This window comes from Puma concolor, chromosome C2, assembly GCF_028749965.1.
Source record: "Puma concolor isolate L17-30 chromosome C2, mPumCon1.1.hap2, whole genome shotgun sequence".
Taxonomy (NCBI): Eukaryota; Metazoa; Chordata; class Mammalia; order Carnivora; family Felidae; genus Puma; species Puma concolor.
The window spans coordinates 30,662,979-30,683,514 of NC_141675.1; the positions used below are offsets into that span (position 1 = coordinate 30,662,979).

The window sequence follows — 20,536 nt, forward strand, 5'->3', positions numbered from 1 at the left end:
AGACTTAAACATCATCTCGTGTTTGAACAAACGATTTAGGCTTTAGGGTTGGCTATGAGAGGAAGACAGAACATGCAGTGGAGTAAGTAATCATCTTAATATGAACATTAAAAGGAAAAGCTCGGAAGTCCTTTTCTTTGCTTCTAATAATTTCTTTACTGACACTGTTCCACCTCAGGTGGGTTTATGTCTGCTACGTTTTTACACGCGAAGGATAAGTCATGGGCATATGATCTTATTTACAGGGGATTTTTGACATCCTGTGAAGCAGAACTACAAGAGCTCATGAAACAGATTGACATAATGGTGGCTCATAAAAAATCTGAATGGGAAGGGCAGACACATGCTCTTGAAACTTGCTTGGGCATCCGTGAACAAGAACTGAAGGCTCTTAGGGGTCAGTTGGACATGAAACACAATGAGGTAAAGCCGTTGGTTCACTCCTCTTTTTGATATTTTGACCTTGGCTTTTGTATTAAATATATTTCTAAAATATTTGTTGAAGAAAGCATTTGTGTGTTGTTTCTGTATTACTTCAGTGGTTTCTTTTAGAAGAAAAATTCATTGTGAAAACATGTAAGAATATTAATATTTATTTCAAGGATCATGTTACTTTGGTCACATAGAGCATATAACCTCTTAAAGAATGTGCAAAGGGTGTTACACGATCTTTGTATAACTGTCATCCTATTACATGTTTGTATTATCATTCACCGAGTTTAGCGAACGTTGTTTTTGGCCTCATTGTATGACTAGTGTAAAAAAGTTAAGCCCAGAATTCAATAATTTGCCTCTCTGGGTTCCATTTAAAAAATCCAGAAAAACTTAAAGTTTTTTTTTCTCTGCCCTTGTTGAAAATTAGGGGAAAAGAAAGGAAAGAGGAAAATAAAAATTCCTTGCAATCCCACCACCACTAGTTATTGGTGATTTTGGGGGAAAGTTTTATAATGTTTGTTGATTGACTTCCATAGTTTAGCTGGTACAGTAAAAAGAAGAACATTAAATATTAGAAAGGAAGCAGAAAGCACTTCTAGGCCCAAGAAATGCCTATAATGTCTCGCATGAGTGTCAATCTGAGAAGGATTGCAAAAGTTGTAGGAAGGGCCTGGCCCCAACCCTGACTCTGATGAATTTTCCCACCAGCAGGATCACCCATGTATGAGTGCTGTTACTCAGTTTATTCAGGAACACTCCCGTGAGGGTATACACTGAGATTGTGATGCTTTTTTTTTTTTTTTAATGTTTGTTTATTTATTTTGAGAGAGAGCGAGAGAGAGCATGCATGTGAGTGGGGAAGGAGCAGAGAGAATGGGGGAGAGAGAATCCCAAGCAGGCTCCATGCTGTCAGCACAGACCCCCAGTGTGGGGCTCACCCCCATGAACTGCAAGATTGCAACCTGAGCTGAAGTCCAGAGTTGGATGCTCAACCACCTGAGCCACCCAGGTGCTCCAAGATTATGATTCTTTTGATGACAATTATCAAAAGTATTTTAGAAATGTTTCACGTAACAAGGAAAGAATTAGGCTTGATATAAAGTGGTTTATGCTTGTCAAGGGAGTCTGTCAGTGGTTGGCCATTTGCACTTTGGGTCAGAGCGGTACAGAGTAATATTGGCCATGTCAAATTCAGTTTTCTGTGAAAGCCATTTGCTAAGCTGGAATGTATTTTAAAATTTGGTAGAACTTTGAGAATGTATTTTAAAATTACACTTAATGCAAACACGTAGAAGGTGGTGAAAAAGTATATGGGATGGTAATTGTATTTGATTTTTTTAAACACTGTAATTTAGGTAGGGTCAGTGCTCCTTGTCTGGTAAGCTACTTTAGCTACCACGTCTTTATTTCTCCTAGGGCAAAACAAAAGTAGTTTTGTTTAGTAAGTTAAATTGATTGTGGTTTCCTAGCTAAGAAAATCACTGTATGTACACATAGGTATCTAAGTCATTTATTTTGTGAGAAACCCATTAAAGAAATTCCTGTGTGTGTGATTTTGAGAATATTTAGTCACTCTGAGGCTGTTTAAACTTATTCCTGTAGCTTAGTTTTGATGTCAAGGGCATTATTGCCGTTACTTAGTACCTCAAAAAGAAATTAAAGGGATTGAATGGATAGGTTCCATGGTAAGGATTTGAAGATTACAATTCTGGCCTGGGGACATAAAAGAAATTTAGAATTGTAGCTGTCTGGTCAATTTACTGCTTCATTGATTGGGCTGCTGAAAGTTGATTAAGTTTCTAGAAGTAAAGTGCTTTTACCAAATGCTAGTAATGAGAATCTATCCCATAGAGTTCGTCTGTGAAATTGTGTTGGTATTAACGTGTTTATAATCTGCTTTGATATAAGAGTTAGAAAATAGGACTTTAAGTTTTTGTCATTCTTATTTGTTTGAAAGTTACAGGCTTAGAAGCAGCCCTATGGTGTGAACAAGTGCTACCCAAATGACAGGTGCATGTTGAGATACAAAACTTTCACCAGAATGGACATCAGCACGTTGCATCATTTACTTCTTAGAACGTTTCGCTACATAAAAAATGCGAGTTACACTAAACAGTGTGTTTGGTGACATAATTGCTTCACATTCTGCCTCAAGCTCCTTATCTTGTGCTGGATTGCTGTAGTGACCAGCTCCAGCCTGTGTGTGCATGCGTGGTACTTGGAGGAATACTAGTATAAACAATTCATTTTGTAAGTGAGTGCTTTATGTGTTTTCTGATTACACTGTTGGGATTGGGTTGTTTGTTTTTTTAAATTTATTTATTTTTATTATTTTTATTTTTATTTAAGAGAGAGTGTGGGCAAGCTGGGGAGGGGGCAGAGGGAGACAGAATCTTTTTTTTTTTTTTTTTTTTTTAATTTTTTTTTTTTAACGTTTATTTATTTTTGAGACAGAGAGAGACAGAGCATGAACGGGGGAGGGACAGAGAGCGAGGGAGACACAGAATCGGAAGCAGGCTCCAGGCTCTGAGCCATCAGCCCAGAGCCTGACGCGGGGCTCGAACTCACAGACTGCGAGATCGTGACCTGAGCTGAAGTCGGATGCTTAACCGACTGAGCCACCCAGGCGCCCCCAGAGGGAGACAGAATCTTAAGCAGACTCCACACTCAGTGTGGAACCTGATGTGGGGCTCAATCCCATGAACCTGGAATCATGACCTGAGCTGAAATCAAGAGTTGGACGCTCAACTGACTGAGCCACCCAGGTGTCCTGGGATTGGGTTGCTGTTTTGGTTTTGGTTTTTAATTTTATTTAAATCCAAGTTAGTTAATATATAGCATAATAATGGTTTCAGGAGTAGAATTTAGTGATTTATCCCTTACATATAACATCCAGTGTTCATCCCAACAAGTGCCTTCCTTAATGCCCAACACCCATTTAGTATATCCCCCCACCCACCAACCCTCCAGCAACCCTCAATTTTCTATAGTTAAGAGTCTCTTATGGTTTGCCTCCCTCCCTCTCTGTTTGTAACTATTTTTTCCCCTTCCCTTCCCCCATGGTCTTCTGTTAAGTTTCTCAAGTTCCACATATGAGTGAAAACATATGATATCTGTCTCTCTGACTGACTTATTTCACTCAGCGTAATACCCTCCAGTTCCATCCATGTTGCTGCAAATGGTAGGATTTCATTCTTTCTCATTGCCAAGTAGTATTCCATTGTATATATGAACCACATCTTCTTTATTTATTCATTAGTCGATGGACATTTGGGTTCTTTCCATAATTTGGCTATTGTTGGTAATACTGCTGTAAACATCAGGGTGCATGTGCCCTGTCAAATCACCATTTTTTTATCGTTTGGATAAATGCCTATTGTAATTGCTGGGTTGTAGGGTAGCTCTATGTTTAATTTTTTGAGGAACCTCCATACTGTTTTCCAGAGTGGCAGCACCAGTTTGCATTCTCACCAGCAGTGCAAAAGTGTTCCCCTTTCTCTGCATCCTTGACAACACCTGTTGTTTCCTGAGTTGTTATTTTTAGCCATTCTGACAGGTGTAAGGTGGTGTCTCATCGTGGTTTTGATTTGTATTTCCCTGATGATGAGTGATGTTGAGCATCTTTTCATGTCTCTGTTAGCCATCTGGATGTCTTTGGAAAAGTATCTGTTCATGTCTTCTGCCCATTTCTTGACTGGATTATTTGATTTTTGGGTGTTGAGTTTGATAAGTTCTTTATAGATTTTAGATAATAACCCTTTATTAGATTTATCATTTGCAAATATATTCTCCCATTCCATCTGTTGCCTTTTAGTTTTGTTGATTGTTTCCTTTGCTGTGCAGAAGCTTTTTATCTTGATCAGGTCCCAATAGTTCATTTTTGCTTTTATTTCCCTTGACTCTGGAGACATGTGTAGTAATAAGTTGCTACAGCTGAAATCAAAGAAGTTGTTGCCTGTATTCTTCTCTAGGACTTTGATGGTTTCCTGTCTCACATTTAGGTCTTTCATCCATTTTGAGTTTATTTTTGTGTATGGTATAAGAAGGTGGTCCAGGTTCATTCTTCTGCATGTCGCTGTCCAGTTTTCCCAACATCATTTGCTGAAGAGATTGTCTTTTTTCCATTGTATAATCTTTCCTTCTTTGTCAAAGATTAGTTGGCCATACATTTGTGGGTCCATTTCTGGGTTGTTTATTCTGTTCCATTGATCTATGTGTCTGTTTTTGTGCCAGTCCCATACTGTCTTGATGATTTCAGCTTTGTAATACAGCTTGAAGTCTGGAATTGTGATGCCTTTGGCTATTTGGGGTCTTTTGTGGTTCCATACAAATTTTAGATTGTTCTAGCTCTGTGAAGAATGCTGGTGATATTTTGGTAGGGGTTGCATTGAATGTGTAGTTTGCTTTGGGTCATATAGACATTTTAACAATATTTGTTCTTCTGATCCATGAGCATGGAATGTTTTTCCATTCCATTATTTCTTCTTCAATTTCTTTCATAAGCTTTCTATAATTTTCAGTGTACAGATCTTTTACTTCTTTGATTAGGTTTGTTCCTAGATATTTCATGGTTTTTGGTGCAATTGTAAATGGGATTGATTCCTTGATTTCTTTTTCTGCTGCTTCATTATTGGTGTATAAAAATGTAACTGATTTCTATATGTTGATTTTATATCCTGTGACTTTTCTTAATTCATGTATCAGTTCTAGCAGTTTTTTGGTGGAATCTTTCAGATTTTCCATGTAGAATATCATATTGTCTGTGAAGAGTGAAAGTTTAACTTCTTCCTTGCTGACTTAGATGCCTTTTATTTCTTTTTGTTGTCTAATTTCTGAGGCTAGGACTTCCAACACTATGTTGAACAACAGTGGTGAGAGTGGACATCCCTGTCACGTTCTGACCTTAGGAGGAAAGCTCTTAGTTTTTCCCCACTGAGGACGATATTAGCTGTGGGTCTTTTGTATATGGCCTTTATGATCTTGAGGTATGATCCTTCTATCCCTACTTTCTTGAGGGTTTTTATGAAGAAATGATGCTGTATTTTGTCAGATGGTTTTTCTGCATCTGTTGAAAGGAGCATGTGGTTCTTTTTCTTTTATTAATGTGATGTATTATGTTGATTGATTTGCAGATATTGAACCACCCCTGTATCCCAGGGATAAATCCTACTTGATTTTAATATGTTGTTGGATCCAGTTTGCTAGTATCTTGTCGAGAGTTTTTGCATCCATGTTCATCAGGGAAATTGGTCTGTAATTTTCCTTTTTAGTGGGGTCTTTGTCTGGTTTTGGAATCAAGGTAATGCTGCCCTTATAGAATGTGTTTGGAAATTTTTCTTCCATTTCTGTTTTTTGGACCAGCTTCAGAAGAATAGGTATTAAAACTCTTCTTTAGATGTTTGGTAGAATTCCCCTGGGAAGCCATCTGAATATATCTGTTAAGTCCATCTGATCCATTGTGTCATTCAAAGTCATTGCTTCCTTGTTGATTTTGCTTAGATGATCTGCCCATTGTTGTAAATGGGATGTTAAAGTCCCCTACTATTATGGTATTATTATCAACGAGTTTCTTTATGTTTGTGATTAATTGATTTATATATGTGGTTGTTTCAAGTTGGAGGCATAAATATTTACAATTGTTAGATCTTCTTGGTGGACAGATCCCTTAATTATGATATAATGCCCTTCTTCATCTCCTGTTACATCTTTGTTTTAAAATCTAGTTTGTCTGATATATGTATGACTACTCTGGCTTTCTTTTGACATCCGTTAGCATGGTAGATGGCTACTTTCAACCTGCAGTGTCTTTAGGTCTAAAATGAGTCTCTTTTAGGCTTTTTTTTTTTTTTAAATGTTTATTTATTTTGAGAGAGCATGAGTAGGGGAGAGAGAAGAGATTGAGAGAACGAGAGAGAGAATCCCAGCACAGAGGCTGACATGGTGCTCAGTTCCACAGACCATGAGATCATGACCTAAACCAAAATCGAGTCAGACGCATAGCCAACTGAGCCACCGAGGCCTGTGGATTGGTTTTAATGGCCATTTCTGCTAGTGTTACCTCCTGACACCATGCAGTGCAGGTTGACCTAATGAAACAAACAAGTAAGGAATTTGGAGTCCTGGCTGTGCTCTTTCCAGCTGATTGGCCTTGGACAACTATTCTAACTTCTCTGAGCCTGTTTAATCATGTGTAAAATTGGAACATAATGCTTATGTCCCAGGGTTGTTGTGAAGAGTGAGTTACTATTTAAGAAATCTCTTTGAAAACTTCCAATTGTATCTAAAACGATCTGTTATTTCAGTTTTTTCTTCTGTCATCCATAGTGACAGTTTCAAACCTTGGCTCCCATTTCTCTGCCTAATGCCATCCCTTCTCAGCATTTAACCTCTTTTTTTCCTCTAAGAAATTGAAATATTGTTGAGTGCCCATTATGAACAAGACCCCTGGTACATAAATAAAAGTAAACAGTCTTTTCTTCACATTTAGTATTTATGCTTGCCACATGTAGTAAGTAAAAAGAAAAATGGTTCTGCAAGGTTGGTAAGAAAAAACAGTAATCACCTGGCTTACCCCTCTGAAGCTGGAATTCTGGCTGCTCGGAAGCACTCATTTCAATGCCTTTAAGTCTTTTGGTATTCTCCCCATGTTTCTAAGTAACATTTGATACTGATTTTTTTTTTTTTAATTTTCAGTTTTAGCTATTTATCTAATGACTTGTTACCATGAAATATAAGGGTTTTACTCTTTTACATACAATTTCCATCCCCTCATCCTGCCAGGATTGTATATCTTAATTTTTGGTTAGATCAGTATTTCATATTTACATCATTAAGATGGTAGATATTATTCACATCTGAGACACATAGTCTAATGGTAAGCATATTTCTTACATAATTTTTTTGTTTTCCTGGGAATTAATAATTATCTCATTTTCATTTACTTTTTAAAAATGTACCTACCACTGATTCTTCCCAAACTCTCTGACCCAAGTGTAAGTCTTCTCTGTGTGTTCAGACGTATCAGGTAATTTATTTATTTTTTTTCTTTTTTGTGAAGATGTCTTTAGTGGAACTTGTCATTCTCGAATAAGGATAAGCAACGCTGTAGGCTAGCTGGAGAGCTGCCATTTTGGGAACTCCCTTCACCAGTATTCTAGAGTTTCTTATGCTTTTCTCCTTTTTGTCTTTGTATTCTGTCATATTCTTTATTAGTTTATTTCTTCATTTTTGGTAGAACATACTTTTGAGATCTTCTATGTCTAAAATAACCATAGTCTCTTTTTATGTCAGATTGAGAGTTTTATCAGCTGTATAATTCTGCTTTCAAAGTAAATTTTATACTGGATGTTTTTAGTTAAATATGAATCTTTTAGGCTTTAGCATCTGATAATGATAGACTGGTTAATTTTGACCAGCCCACCCACTGAGAATAACTAGGTAAGTTAGATTAAAAAAAAAAAAAAAAAAGTCTGCTTGAAGTAGAGTGCTAAACAAGCCGGTGAAGAATTTACCAGGCCAGGATCTGGGCTAAACCAGAGGTTGAGGCAGGAGCCCAGGGTTGGGGCAGTTATTAGCTGGACCTAGAGAAGGTAGCTCAGAGGGTAGAGACTGAATGGGGTTTTTGATAACTTCAAGGAGCTAAGAGAATAAAAGATTTGGTGTCCAAAGCAGCTGTGTACCCCTCCTTACTGTGGGTTGGGACCTCAAAAGGCAGCACCTTAGGAGGAAGGATGGGCTGGATATAAAACAGGCCCTCTTGAAATTGTCACTCAGCCACAGACATTTAGATCTCTGAAACAGTTTAAGGTGACCCTAGAGTGCTTCTGTCCCTAGGCATCTCCAAAGTTCTAAGCCTTCCAGGAACCTGGAAGAAGCAAACTTAATTTTTTTCCAGAGGGAAAAAAAACCCACTGTTCTGGGGCTTGAATTATTTCTTCAAATAATTTTTGCAAATACAGTGCCTGATACCCACTCAGAAAGTGACCCCTGACACACAAGAAGAGAAGCAACAAAAATGCGAAAAAGCAGAAGCGACAGAAGATAGACACAGATACATGGCAAATCTAGATATTGGGCAAATACCATGCTCCAACTTTGCAATAGCTGTGTTCACTATGGTCAGGGAGGTAAAAGATAAGATTGAGCACTTCAAGAAAGAATTGAAAACTATATAAAAAATGAAATGAGGGGAAATTATAATATTGAAAAGTAAAATAAATTAAGGCCTTAAAGATTAAGAGATAATTAAGAGAGCTTGGATATAGGACAGAAGAAAATGTTTAGAATAAAGCACGGGCAAATGATGGAAAATATAGAGGGAAGATAAGAGAAAGAGGATGCAGTGAGAAAGTTTAATATGAGTATTTTTGGAATCCCTGGAGGAGAAGAAAAGAGTATGAATGAGCAGAAGCAATATTTGAAGATAAATTAACCAAATGTGAGGAAGGCCATGTATTTATGAAGTCAGAGAATCTCAAGCAAGATAATAAAAAGGTTAGTAAAAAAATATTTACCTATGTTGAAAGCTAAAGACAAAGAGGAAGTCTGAAAGCAGTCAGAGAAAAAAAGAAAGATTATTTAACAAGAAAAAAAGATTATCTATAAACAGCTCTGAACAGCTGATTTGTCAGCTAAAACAGTGAAAGCTGGAAGACGATAGAGTGATCCTTACAAAGAAATGACTGTTCTCCCTTGCCAAACCAAAATCTGTATCCAGAGTGAAGATGACATAAAGATATTTCAAATCAATAAAAATTGAGAGAATTTGTCATTGACCAGCGCCAAGGAAATACTAAATGTTCTTCAGGCAGATGGAAAATGATCTCAGTTGGAGTTGAGCAGATAAGGAAGAAATGAAAGACAACAGTAAATATGTGGGTAAATCTAAATGAACAGTGACTGTATGTAACAACAGTAGCCTTTTCAGTTTTACATATATGTGTAATTATGATGGCATTTAAGTCTGGTTGGGGGATAAATGGAATTAAAATATTTCTGTAGTCCTTGGGTTGCCTGGGCATTGGTAAAATGACTAACACTGGATTTGTTGTTTTAATCTCGAGAGAACTATTAAAAGTATATATTGATATATTAATAGAGTATATATTTTCCAAGCTACTAGAGAGAGAATAATGAAATGATCAGAAGTTACCATTTCCAAAGAAGGCAGGAAAGGAGAGAAAAAGGATCATAGTGCTTATTAAGTACACATTGTACTTAATAAATGATAGATTTAAGGTTTCTCCTGCTATCTGAAGGTTCACCTTACACCACTTCTGCTTTTCAAAAGACTTAAGTTAGTACCTGTCTTTGCTAACTGAAAAAGCTGAAGAGGGTTTTTACTTTTATGAAGTGATCATTGCTTCTTTGCTTTATGCCATCTTGGCTTGTGAACACAGGTTTCATAGGAAGGCTTTCAGATAGTGGGGGGATCCTTGCAGGTCCATTAAATGTAATTGCATAAAATGGCCTAATTAAAAGATACAAATTGTCCAACTGGATACAAATAATTAAACTCAATTATTTGGTGTTTATAAAGATGCAGCAAAATTGAATTGTTCTTAAAAGAATTTTGTTTCTGTTTTTTTTAATTAAGATAAAACATTATATTGATTTCAGGTGTACAATGTAACGATTCAGTAGTTATATATATTCTGAAGTGATCACCACGATAAGTCTAGCTGACATGTGTCACCATACGTGCTTACAAAATTTTTGTGTTTGTGATGAGAACTTTTTTCCCCCAAATATTTAGATGCCTCTATTTTCTCCTTTATTGATACTGCCTATTAGGATATGAATCTCTGAGGCATTTGGTGATCAGTATTTTTATCTTATTTTATTTTAAATTAATACATACAATATTATATTAGTTGTAGGTATACAACATAACGATCTACACATTACAAAATGCTCACCATGATAAGTGTAGTTACCATTTGTCACCATACAAAGTTATTATAGTATTATTGACTATATTCTGTATGCTGTACTTTTCATCCTTCTGGTTTATTTTATAATTGTAAGTTTGTAGCTCTTAATTCCCTTCGCCGATTTTGCCCATCCCCCTGCCTTCCTCACCTGGCAACTACCAGTTCTCTATATTTATGAATTTGTTTATTTGTTTTGTTTTGTTTTTTAGATTCCACATATAAATGGGTGATGAGAACTTTTAAGATATAATTGTTTTGTTTGCTTTTTTTTTTTATTGTTTATTTATTTTTGAAAGAGGGAGAGAGAGAAAAAGCACAAGTGGGGTAGGGGCAGAGAAAGGGAGAGAGAATCCCAAGCAGGCTCCGTGCTTTCAGCGTGGAGCCCGATGTGGGGCTCAGACCCACGAACCATGAGAACATGATCTGAGCTGAAGTTGGATGCTTAACCAACTAAGCCACCCAGGCACCCCTGTTTACTTTGTTTTTTAACTTACTATATTGTGATTATTACCTCCTGTTCCCCATTCTCCCTCTCCCTCCTCACTAATTAATAGATGAAATTCTAACTGGTTATGGAGAGATGTAGAGAGAGACTGATGGGTATTGATGGAGGTGAGGGCTGATAACTAGCTGTGGCTGGTATCAAGCCATTGAAAAATGGTTGGGATAATGCCCTTACTCTGGTTGCTGGAACTGATTTCTTTGAAGTGGGGTAAATGGTAAAGCAGGTTCAAGCCTCCTACTGTCTTTCCATCTAACATGACTATTCTGCACTTTGATTTCTATAACTTTTTCTTGAAGTCTTACTGATTTTTGTTCAATATTCTTAGTTTCCAAGGTTTTTACAACCTTGTATCTCTTAATTTTTTCATGAGTTTTTTTTAAATAAAAGATGTTGGGGAGAATAAGTCAAACAGAGCAAGTTTTCATGTAAATCTAGAAATTTTAGAAAGGTTCTGTTTTCCATTTTTTGTCAGCGTTATGGATTTTTAAGTAATTAGATGTTTGATTTCCTGAGAAGTGGGGTATTACCATATACATTTGAGAACTTGTTTTTACGGGTAAGTGCAAAGGTTATTTCCTGTTTTAAGGTTTCAAGGATATTTCTTTTTTTTTTTTTTTAATTTTTTTTCAACGTTTTTTATTTATTTTTGGGACAGAGAGAGACAGAGCATGAACGGGGGAGGAGCAGAGAGAGAGGGAGACACAGAATCGGAAACAGGCTCCAGGCTCTGAGCCATCAGCCCAGAGCCCGACGCGGGGCTCGAACTCACGGACCGCGAGATCGTGACCTGGCTGAAGTCGGACGCTTAACCAACTGCGCCACCCAGGCGCCCCTCAAGGATATTGTTTCAATGCCAATAATGAAAAATACTACACCTTTTGGCTTCTAGGTTGTAATGTTGCGTCAACAAGTAGAAGAACATGAAAAAGTTAAACAAGAGATGGCCATGGACTATAAGCAGGAGTTAAAGAAACTACATGAAGAAGTAAGATTTTAATTATATTATATGTTGCATAATTCTCTCTTTAACCCTTAGAATTTTGTTAACGGGCCTGTTTGGACTTCATAAAACGAGAAGTGTATATATTCTCTGGGAGGTATAGGGTTAGAAATTTATTTCTTTGTTTTTAAATTCAGGCATAGAGTCTTGTCTAATTATATGTTTGGTGCTATCTAAACAGGGATTCTAAAATGTGTTTCTCAGTTGAGTACCTGAAAGAAATAAAGCCGTTTTTGTATAATACTATAAAATATTGATACCAAGAACTTACGTAAAAAATTTTAATGTTTGAGTTAAATCAGCTAGATTTTAAATAATGGAGAATCCAAAGTTTTCAAAGCATTTTGGGATAAATAAGAAAAGTAAAAATTGTAGCAACTCAATGTTGCTAATTAACTCAATGTTGAGTTAAATCAGCTAGATTTTAAATAATGAAGAATCCAAAGTTTTCAAAAGCATTTTGGGATAAATAACAAAAGTAAAAATTGTAGCAACTCAATGTTATTCTCCAGATTAGGAAAAAACAACAACAACCTGCTTTTATCTTTATTTAGTTCCAAAGCATTCCTCTCCTGCTTACTGAGTATCAGTGTTCCACAGGAGAATGACTCAAGAACCACAGGTCTAGAGAAAAGAAAAAAGAATTTTTATTTACTGCTTTTATCATGGGTGTGGTTTATGGGGTCCTTAAGTGCAAGGCTATTGTAATAAAAATTAAAGTTTTGTTTAAAAAATATTTTTCCCTTGATTTTTTCTTTGATGCAATATCTTTCTGTTCTAGTGTTTATTTTTTATATGCAAGTTTGAGTCATTTGTATTTAATTTGCAAATCTAACACGCTCAGTCTATTTTCAATAGTCCTGTTTAGCACTGCTCTTGCTTTCATAATACCAATTTGTTCCACCATGACTGTTTACAAATTCTTAAATTTTAAGTCTAGAAATAACTGTGTCTACAGTTAGGCAGACTGAAAAGAAGCTATGAAAGACTACAGAAAAAGCATATAAGAGACTTCAGAGGAAACACCAAAAATCACAGGGAAGATCGATCTGAAATTGAGAGGTTAACTGGAAAAATAGAGGTATGTTCATGGTAATAATTTCTTCATAGTGGTTGGCAGACTTCCTGTAGGAAGGTGCTCTTTCTAGAAATGGTACTAGTTCTGAACCTTGTTTTCTGCCGTCTCCAGGACTGGCGTGGAGCTATTTCAGAGGTACATCCTGTCATCACCTGGTCTTCTGTGGTTAATGGGGTTATTACCTATCAGTAGTTTCCAGTGGGGCACTACCACCCTTTGAGGGCATTTGGAAATGTACAGACACATTACTTTAGTTGTCCAAATGACTGGGAGTGAAGCTGGTGTTCAGGGGACAGGGACTAGGGATTCTAAACATGCCCAGGGCCACACTACACAGGAAGGGTTACTGTCCCCAAAATGCCAATATTGAGAAACATTGACCACCAGTCACTACCAGTCCTCCATGGGCAGTGTCCTTGTCTTATTTAGAATAGGGGTTAGTAAATGTTGAAAGTACTTGGCTTTTTGTACAGAGTACTGTGCATATCAGATTGCTTATCCTCAGTTCCCATTTAGATGTAGTAAGCCATTTACTCCCTTCTTTGCTAACTTTCTTTTTATTAAGGCAGAGTAACTCTGGTTATTGTGTATGTTGATTCCCAGAGGACCTAAGGGAGGTGGTGAGTTAACACTGCCAAGAGTGAAGGAAGAAACAGCATGAGGCTGTCACTCTTTTCCGTGGTATCTGCCTCTCCCCTCCTCTGTCTATGCCATTGGTCCTCCAATGTACCAAGAATCACCAGAGTCCTCTTTAGGCTGTCAGAGATTCTGCTCCAGTAGTATGATGTGGGGCCTAGGAATCTGCATTTTATCTAGCTCCCCTGGGTGTTTGTAATTTGAGAAGTATTGTTCAACATCTCTCTATGATTAGTTACAATTTTCTCAGAGCATCTGTCACCCACAAATACCATTATTACTATTTAGAATTGTAATTTCTATATTTAGTGTTCTTTTACATCATAATATTTTTATACATTCGAGGAGCCTAGACTCAGAGGACTATGCAGATACTGCTTCCTTTCTAGGCATCTTCAGCGATACCTGAGGTTTTTCTCCCCAGACTCCTCATCTTCCTCTTGTTCCTCATTACCACTTCCTGACCATTCTCTTTTCTACCTTAAGACCCCATCTTTGATCTTCATGTCTTCAGCCTGTATCCCCTACCAATATACATACAACCAAAGTCGTCATCTTCTGATCCTTGGGTTATTTCCCTAGCTTAGAGGTTTCAGCTTCCAGGACACTGTCACTGTCTCCAACAATACACTTACCATAATTCTTAAAGGTTTCAGTATCTACAAGGATGATACTTATATGACTCTGGTCTTTGAATTCCTTGTTGTTCTTTCCTCCATGGACAAATTGATCTCCTCCTTATCTCATCCACCCATTCCCGCTACTGTTCCTTAGGTATCGTCATGACCAAACTTGCAACCCTCCTGGAATCACATTTTTAAGCATTTCATTCTTTGACTACCATCCTTCTCTTTTTAGCTCACTTCCTCTAGTCCCTTGACTCTCAATAGTCACTTGATTCCATCCCCAAGTGATTGAACTCTGCCACCTTTTCACTGCTGCATACCTATCTCATGCCTTCATGTGTCAGTCATTACCCAGCTTCAATTCCATGGTAACATTCCTTATATTCCCCTTCAGCTCCTGTGTCCCTCTCTTACTTCATCATATTTGCTTGGCAAAACCATAACTCTAGTTAAATCCAGCTTTCTGCCCAGTCTCTACTTGCCATGTGTGGTAGACCGTGGCTGGAGAAAAACATAATCATGCTGACTGGCCTCATTTTAAATTCATGGTCACTTCCTCAAATAAGTCCCAATGCTACCCAGAAACATACTATATTTCCCTTCACTCTGCTACTTTCCATAATGACTATTTCATACTTTCTCTTTTCTCAAACTTTCGACACTTTTTTCCACATTCTTATATTTGGGTGATGATCTTGCTTTCCATTTCATTGAGAAAATAGAAGCAATAAGAAGAGATTTTCACAGACTTCTGACACTATATCTTCCCACCTATTTGCATCTGTGCCCATATACTTTGCCTTCTTGCTGGTGGAACTGCCCATACTCTCCCCGATCCTTACCCAAGACATGGCTCCAGCGATTCTTCTCTCTTCTTCATCCTCCCTTCCTTCATACTGGATATTTCCAACACCATCCAGATTTCTCCCCTCTTAAATCCTCTTTTGACCTCTCTTTCTCTGGATGCTGCCCCATTTTTTTCTTCATTTTTTAAAAATGTTTGTTTTTGAGAGAGAGGGCAAGCAGGGTAGGGGCAGAGACAGAGGGAGACACAGAATCTGAAGCAGGCTTCAGGCTCTGAGCTGTAAGCACAGAGCCCAACGCGGGGCTCGAACTTTTGAAATCATCTGTGACCTGAGCTGAAATCAGATGCTTAACTGACTGAGCCACCCAGGCACCCATTTTCCTTCATTTTATAACTAAACTACTTTAGGCATCTGTACTGGTCTCCAGTTCCTCATTGTCCATTTTTCTTGCACTCGCTCAATAAGGCTTTTGCCCCCTCAACTCTGCAGAAGCTATTTACTTGGAGGTCACCAATGACTTGTACCTGAAAATAGTTCCTTGATTTGACTTAGAGAACAGCCATACTTTCCTGGGCTTTCTCCTACCTTGTTAACCAGTCCTCTCAATCTCTTTTGATCCCCAACCTTTTACCATTGGAATACCCTAGGGTAGTGTCATTGGACCTCTTCTTTTTTCTATCCATGCTCCCTCCCTTGGTGATATCATCCAGTCTTGTAGTTTTTAGCACTGTATATATGTTGATAATTCCCACTTTTATATATCCAGCCTTAACCTGTCCTTTTTGCTACAGAATAATTTTTCCAACTGCCTGTTTCAGCTGTTTCACATCTCCACCTTGATACCTAAAGCTGTGTCACACTTCATACTGGTTTTCTCTTCCCCATCTACCAACACCATTCCTGTTTCAGTTAATGGCAACTCCATTCCTCAACTTCTCAAGCCTAAAACCTTGGAGTCACCCTCGACTTCTCTTTTCTCCACACAGCCAGAATGATTCTGTTGTAATTATGTCAAATCATGTCCTCTCCTCTACAAAAAACCTTCTAGTAGCTTCTCTCAAAAGCTGAAGTGATCCTGATGACCTACACAGTCTTGCTCCTTGTTAACTGACCTTTCTCTACCTACTTTTCCTTTTACTCCATTCAAGCCATACCTCGTTGCTTGCCCTTAAACATACCAGGACATTTCTACCAGTTCAACCTTTGTACTTGTCTTTCCATCTTCCCAGAATAGTATGACTTCATCCCTATCTCCCTGGGAATTTAAATGTTACTCAGTGTCGCCATCCTTTTTTTAAAATTGCAACTCCCAACTCTGAGCACTGTGTGCTCCATTTTCTCTAAAATAGGTACTATCATGTAATGTATTATACAGTGAATGTGTTGTCTATTGCCAATTCAATGGGTCTAGGATTTTGTTTGTTTTTGTTAACTGTTGTATCCCCAATCCCTAGAATAGCCCCTGGCATATATAGGAGAATGAATGAATGAGTGAATGAATGATTATCAGAAAGCTGGTTAACTGTGATTACCCCCAAGTTAGCATGAGACTTCTGGAGTTGAGGGTCCTAGATAACAGTGATAGAAATCCCTTTGATTTTCATAATTCATAATTTCATATTTTATATGATCATAAATCATATTTTCATAATCATATTTTCATAAATATTGGGCTCATCTTCTTTGTTGTTCATGCAACTTGTAGTGACCCATCATTAATTTTGACTGTTCCACTTTGGGTTACAAATATCTGTTAAAATTTAGTACAGATCTCCCATTGTTATTCAAGTTCTTGCAGTTCTGTTGAGATGGTAAAAATCTGTATATCAAAGGGTATTCTGCTTTAGGAATCTATTTGGTTCCTGAATTTCAGATACTGTGAAGAATTGGGCTACAGAGGGACTCGCCTGAAAATTTATTTGATCTGTTCAGTTTCTGTGTTTGGATATCAAGAATTGGTAGCAGGATCTTCTCATAATCATATTTTGAAATTTTAGTTCTCTTCAGATCAGTTTTCTGAGGAACATCACAAAAAATGATAACAACCTTTAGGTGGCAGCAAATCTGTGAAAACCATCGTGGACCCAGTATTCAGCATCTGTGCTTCATACTCTTCACCATTAGGGTGTTAAATTTAGAGAGACAGATCTCCAGAGGCTCAGTATGTCAGGAATTTAGTGTTGCTCTCCAGTTCTATCAGCTAAGTGAGTAATGGAGCTCCTGCTGGGGAGTAAGGTGTGTGTATACCCAGGGACGAGGGGAAAAATTAAAGTAAGAATGAATCTGGGAAGCATGACAGTAAGGAGAAGCACTTAGAAGTTAAGTACCTTAATTGCCTCTTCAGGAATTTCGTCAGAAATCACTGGACTGGGAGAAGCAACGCCTGATTTATCAGCAACAGGTATCTTCTCTGGAAGCACAGAGGAAGGCTTTGGCAGAACAATCAGAGATAATTCAGGTAGGTTTAAACCATTTTAAAAAAAGAGGCGGAGAAGTCTTGATGACATTGGCACTAGCTGAACGCAGTACATGGGTGCTCTCTCATATCTGCTCACGTCTTTGTGCCACATGCTCCTTTGCCTGCTCCCTCCCTCCCTTGTGCTCTCTTGCCCTCTCACTCTGTGGCTGTCTGGTTCTCCTGCTCACTACATGCTCACGTTCACGTCATTCTCCTAATCTTGGTCTTCCCTTTTTCTCCCCCTCTGTCCTTCCCCTTCTCCCTCTCTCTACCTCTGTTCTTTCTGTTTTCTTTTCCATTTCTTTGGTGTTTGGCTGTTTCTGGCTCTTGCCTTGGCTCCACTTCTGTGTCTCGCTCGGTTTCTGATAGCTGGGGTACCTTGGCTGAGATGCCTCCGCCAGGGAGCCTCAGATCGGCTGCTGTTTGCATACAGATACTAAGAGATTCATACTGCACTGATGTGCATACCAACTAAAAGTATCTTTGTGGTGACAGATACTTTTTAGAACTGTAGGAAAAACCTTTTTTTAAATGAACTGGTGGCTTAAGCAGAACTAAAAAATTGCTACCTAATTTGGGGATATTGCTTCTTAGAATACACTCATTTTGTATGCTTTTCCAATTAAAAACCAAGAACATAAAAGGAAATGAACATAGAGGGGAGTAAATATTTGTGACCATTCATTGTGTGCCAGACAGAGTCTCAGTGCTTCTTCTAGAAGCAGTTATCTGGAATATATTGTTCTGTGTTATCTCTTTCATTTGATAATCTGTCAAGGTTGGTAGTTATCTCCATCTTACAGAATAAGGGAATTACTGGAGAAATTACAAGAGCTGAAGGAAAACCTTAAAAAAATATATTAAAAAAAAAGTCTGCATTATTTTCTACTTTAAGTCTCAGTAATGTTTTGGCTTTTAATCATTCCCCTGAAATAACAGCTGGCTGATAAAGTACCATGAATGCTGTGCTGTGAGTAACTCTCGTCAGGTGGCACGAGGGGCCTCCAGCAACCTCAAGGAGGAAAATTATTTACTAGGCTGCAGCAAGCTATGCAGTCAGAGTGGGCCAATAAAATCCTGGATGTCTAGACCAGAGTTTTTTTTTACCTGAATGCTAAAGCACTGTGCAAACATAAATAGTTATAAGATATTAAATTCTTTTTTTTTTTTAATGTTTATTTATTTTTGAGGGAGACAGAGCTCCTCCAGGGGAGGAGCAGAGAGATAGGGAGACACAGAATCAGAAGAGCCTCCAGGCTCCGAGCTGGCAGCACAGAGCCTGACACAGGGCTCGAACCCACAAACTGCGAGATCATGACCTGAGCTGAAGTTGGACATTTAACCGACTGAGCCACCCGGGTGCCCCTATTATATTCTAATTGTAACCTTCAAGTTGAAAAAAAAAAAAAAAGAATCACGTCCTACTTTTTAGTTCTCAATTACTCATCTGTGGAGTGTGCTTACTATTGATTGCAAATCCTTTTTTCAAATTACTATTGTGATTACTCTGCATAATTAAACCTCATTGTTGGTAAAAGTGAGATTTTTATTTACCGTAATTCAGCTAGGCTAGAAGAAGAAGCCTTTAAAAAGCCAGCACTGGGGTGCCTGGGTGGTGCAGTCGGTTAAGCGTCCGACTTCAGCCAGGTCACGATCTCACGGTCCGTGAGTTCGAGCCCCGCGTCAGGCTCTGGGCTGATGGCTCAGAGCCTGGAGCCTGTTTCCGATTCTGTGCCTCCCTCTCTCTCTGCCCCTCCCCCATTCATGCTCTGTCTCTCTCTGTCCCAAAAATAAATAAATGTTGAAAAAAAAAAAAAAAGCCAGCACTTCTTTTCCCTACTAAGGGTGTTTGAATTATTCTTCTGATACTCTGCCTGCTTAACTCAAAAAATGTTACTGATAATATATTTCTCTTTCTTCCTTAGCAAGCTAAACAAAATTAAATCTTCATGTGATTCAGGAGCATCATTAAAAAAAAAGAAAAAAACTTTTAAATGAATTTCTGTATAGTTGTTACCCAACATTAGATGGTTACCATCATTTTGCCAGTCTTTTTTTTTTAATTGTGGTAGAAAACACTTTAAAATTTACCATGTTAATGATTTTAAAGGGTATGGTATAGTAATGTTAACTATATGCATAGAGTTGTGTAACAGGTCTCTAAAACTTTTCTCACTTACAAAATTAGGCTCTGTACCCATTGAACAACAGCTCATTTTGCTGGTCTTATTTCATCCTTCTCTACTTTTTTTTAAAATTTTTTTTTTTTTTTCAACGTTTATTTATTTTTGGGACAGAGAGAGACAGAGCATGAACGGGGGAGGGGCAGAGAGAGAGGGAGACACAGAATCGGAAACAGGCTCCAGGCTCTGAGCCATCAGCCCAGAGCCTGACGCGGGGCTCGAACTCACGGACCGCGAGATCGTGACCTGGCTGAAGTCGGACGCCCAACCGACTGCGCCACCCAGGCGCCCCATCATCCTTCTCTACTTTTTTATCTTTGGCTGGAATATTGCAAAGCAAATTACAGAAATTGTCATATTTCCCCACAGATAAGGACTTTAAAAAATTATAATATACTAGTACTACATAGTACTAGTTGTACTATAATATACTATGTATATGTACTGTGTAGTATAATATATATACTATGTATATGTACTATGTACATAGTACTAGTTGTAGTATAATATACTATGTATATGTACTATGTAGTATAATATACTAGTACTACATAGTACTAGACTACCCGGTTGTCTGAAGTTATGTCTTTTTACAGTTGGATGTTTAAATTGGAATCCAGTCAAGGTTGACACATTACATTTTGGCGATATGTGAATCACCATTGAACAATAAAGGGAGAAAATCTGGGTGATTGGATAAATGGATATCACACCTACACTTCCCCAAGTTTTTAAAAACTCTTGATGTAGACTTTTTTCTTATCCATTTTTTAACATTTAAAAGTGGAGTTCATAGTAACTTCTCAATCTTTGAGTCATTTATTTGTTCAAGTTCTTTCTTCTGGTCAGCTATTAAAGTTACATAATACATGTTCAT

At 37.8% G+C, this 20,536-nt stretch overlaps 1 protein-coding gene across 6 annotated transcripts in view; it reads left to right on the forward strand.

The window, feature by feature from the left end:
• Positions 1-20,536, forward strand: part of CEP63 (centrosomal protein 63) — a 67,854-nt gene that overhangs the window by 10,274 nt on the left and 37,044 nt on the right. For all 6 annotated transcript variants that reach the window (XR_015239989.1, XM_086674333.1, XM_086674336.1 and 3 more), the window contains 4 exons: positions 246-423; positions 11,762-11,857; positions 12,831-12,953; positions 17,363-17,476. Coding sequence is in view for 5 of the 6 variants with exons in the window: in XM_086674333.1 (XP_086530459.1) it covers positions 246-423; positions 11,762-11,857; positions 12,831-12,953; positions 17,363-17,476 (511 nt within the window). In the remaining variant the exon portion in view is untranslated. The remainder of the gene's footprint in view (positions 1-245; positions 424-11,761; positions 11,858-12,830; positions 12,954-17,362; positions 17,477-20,536) is intronic.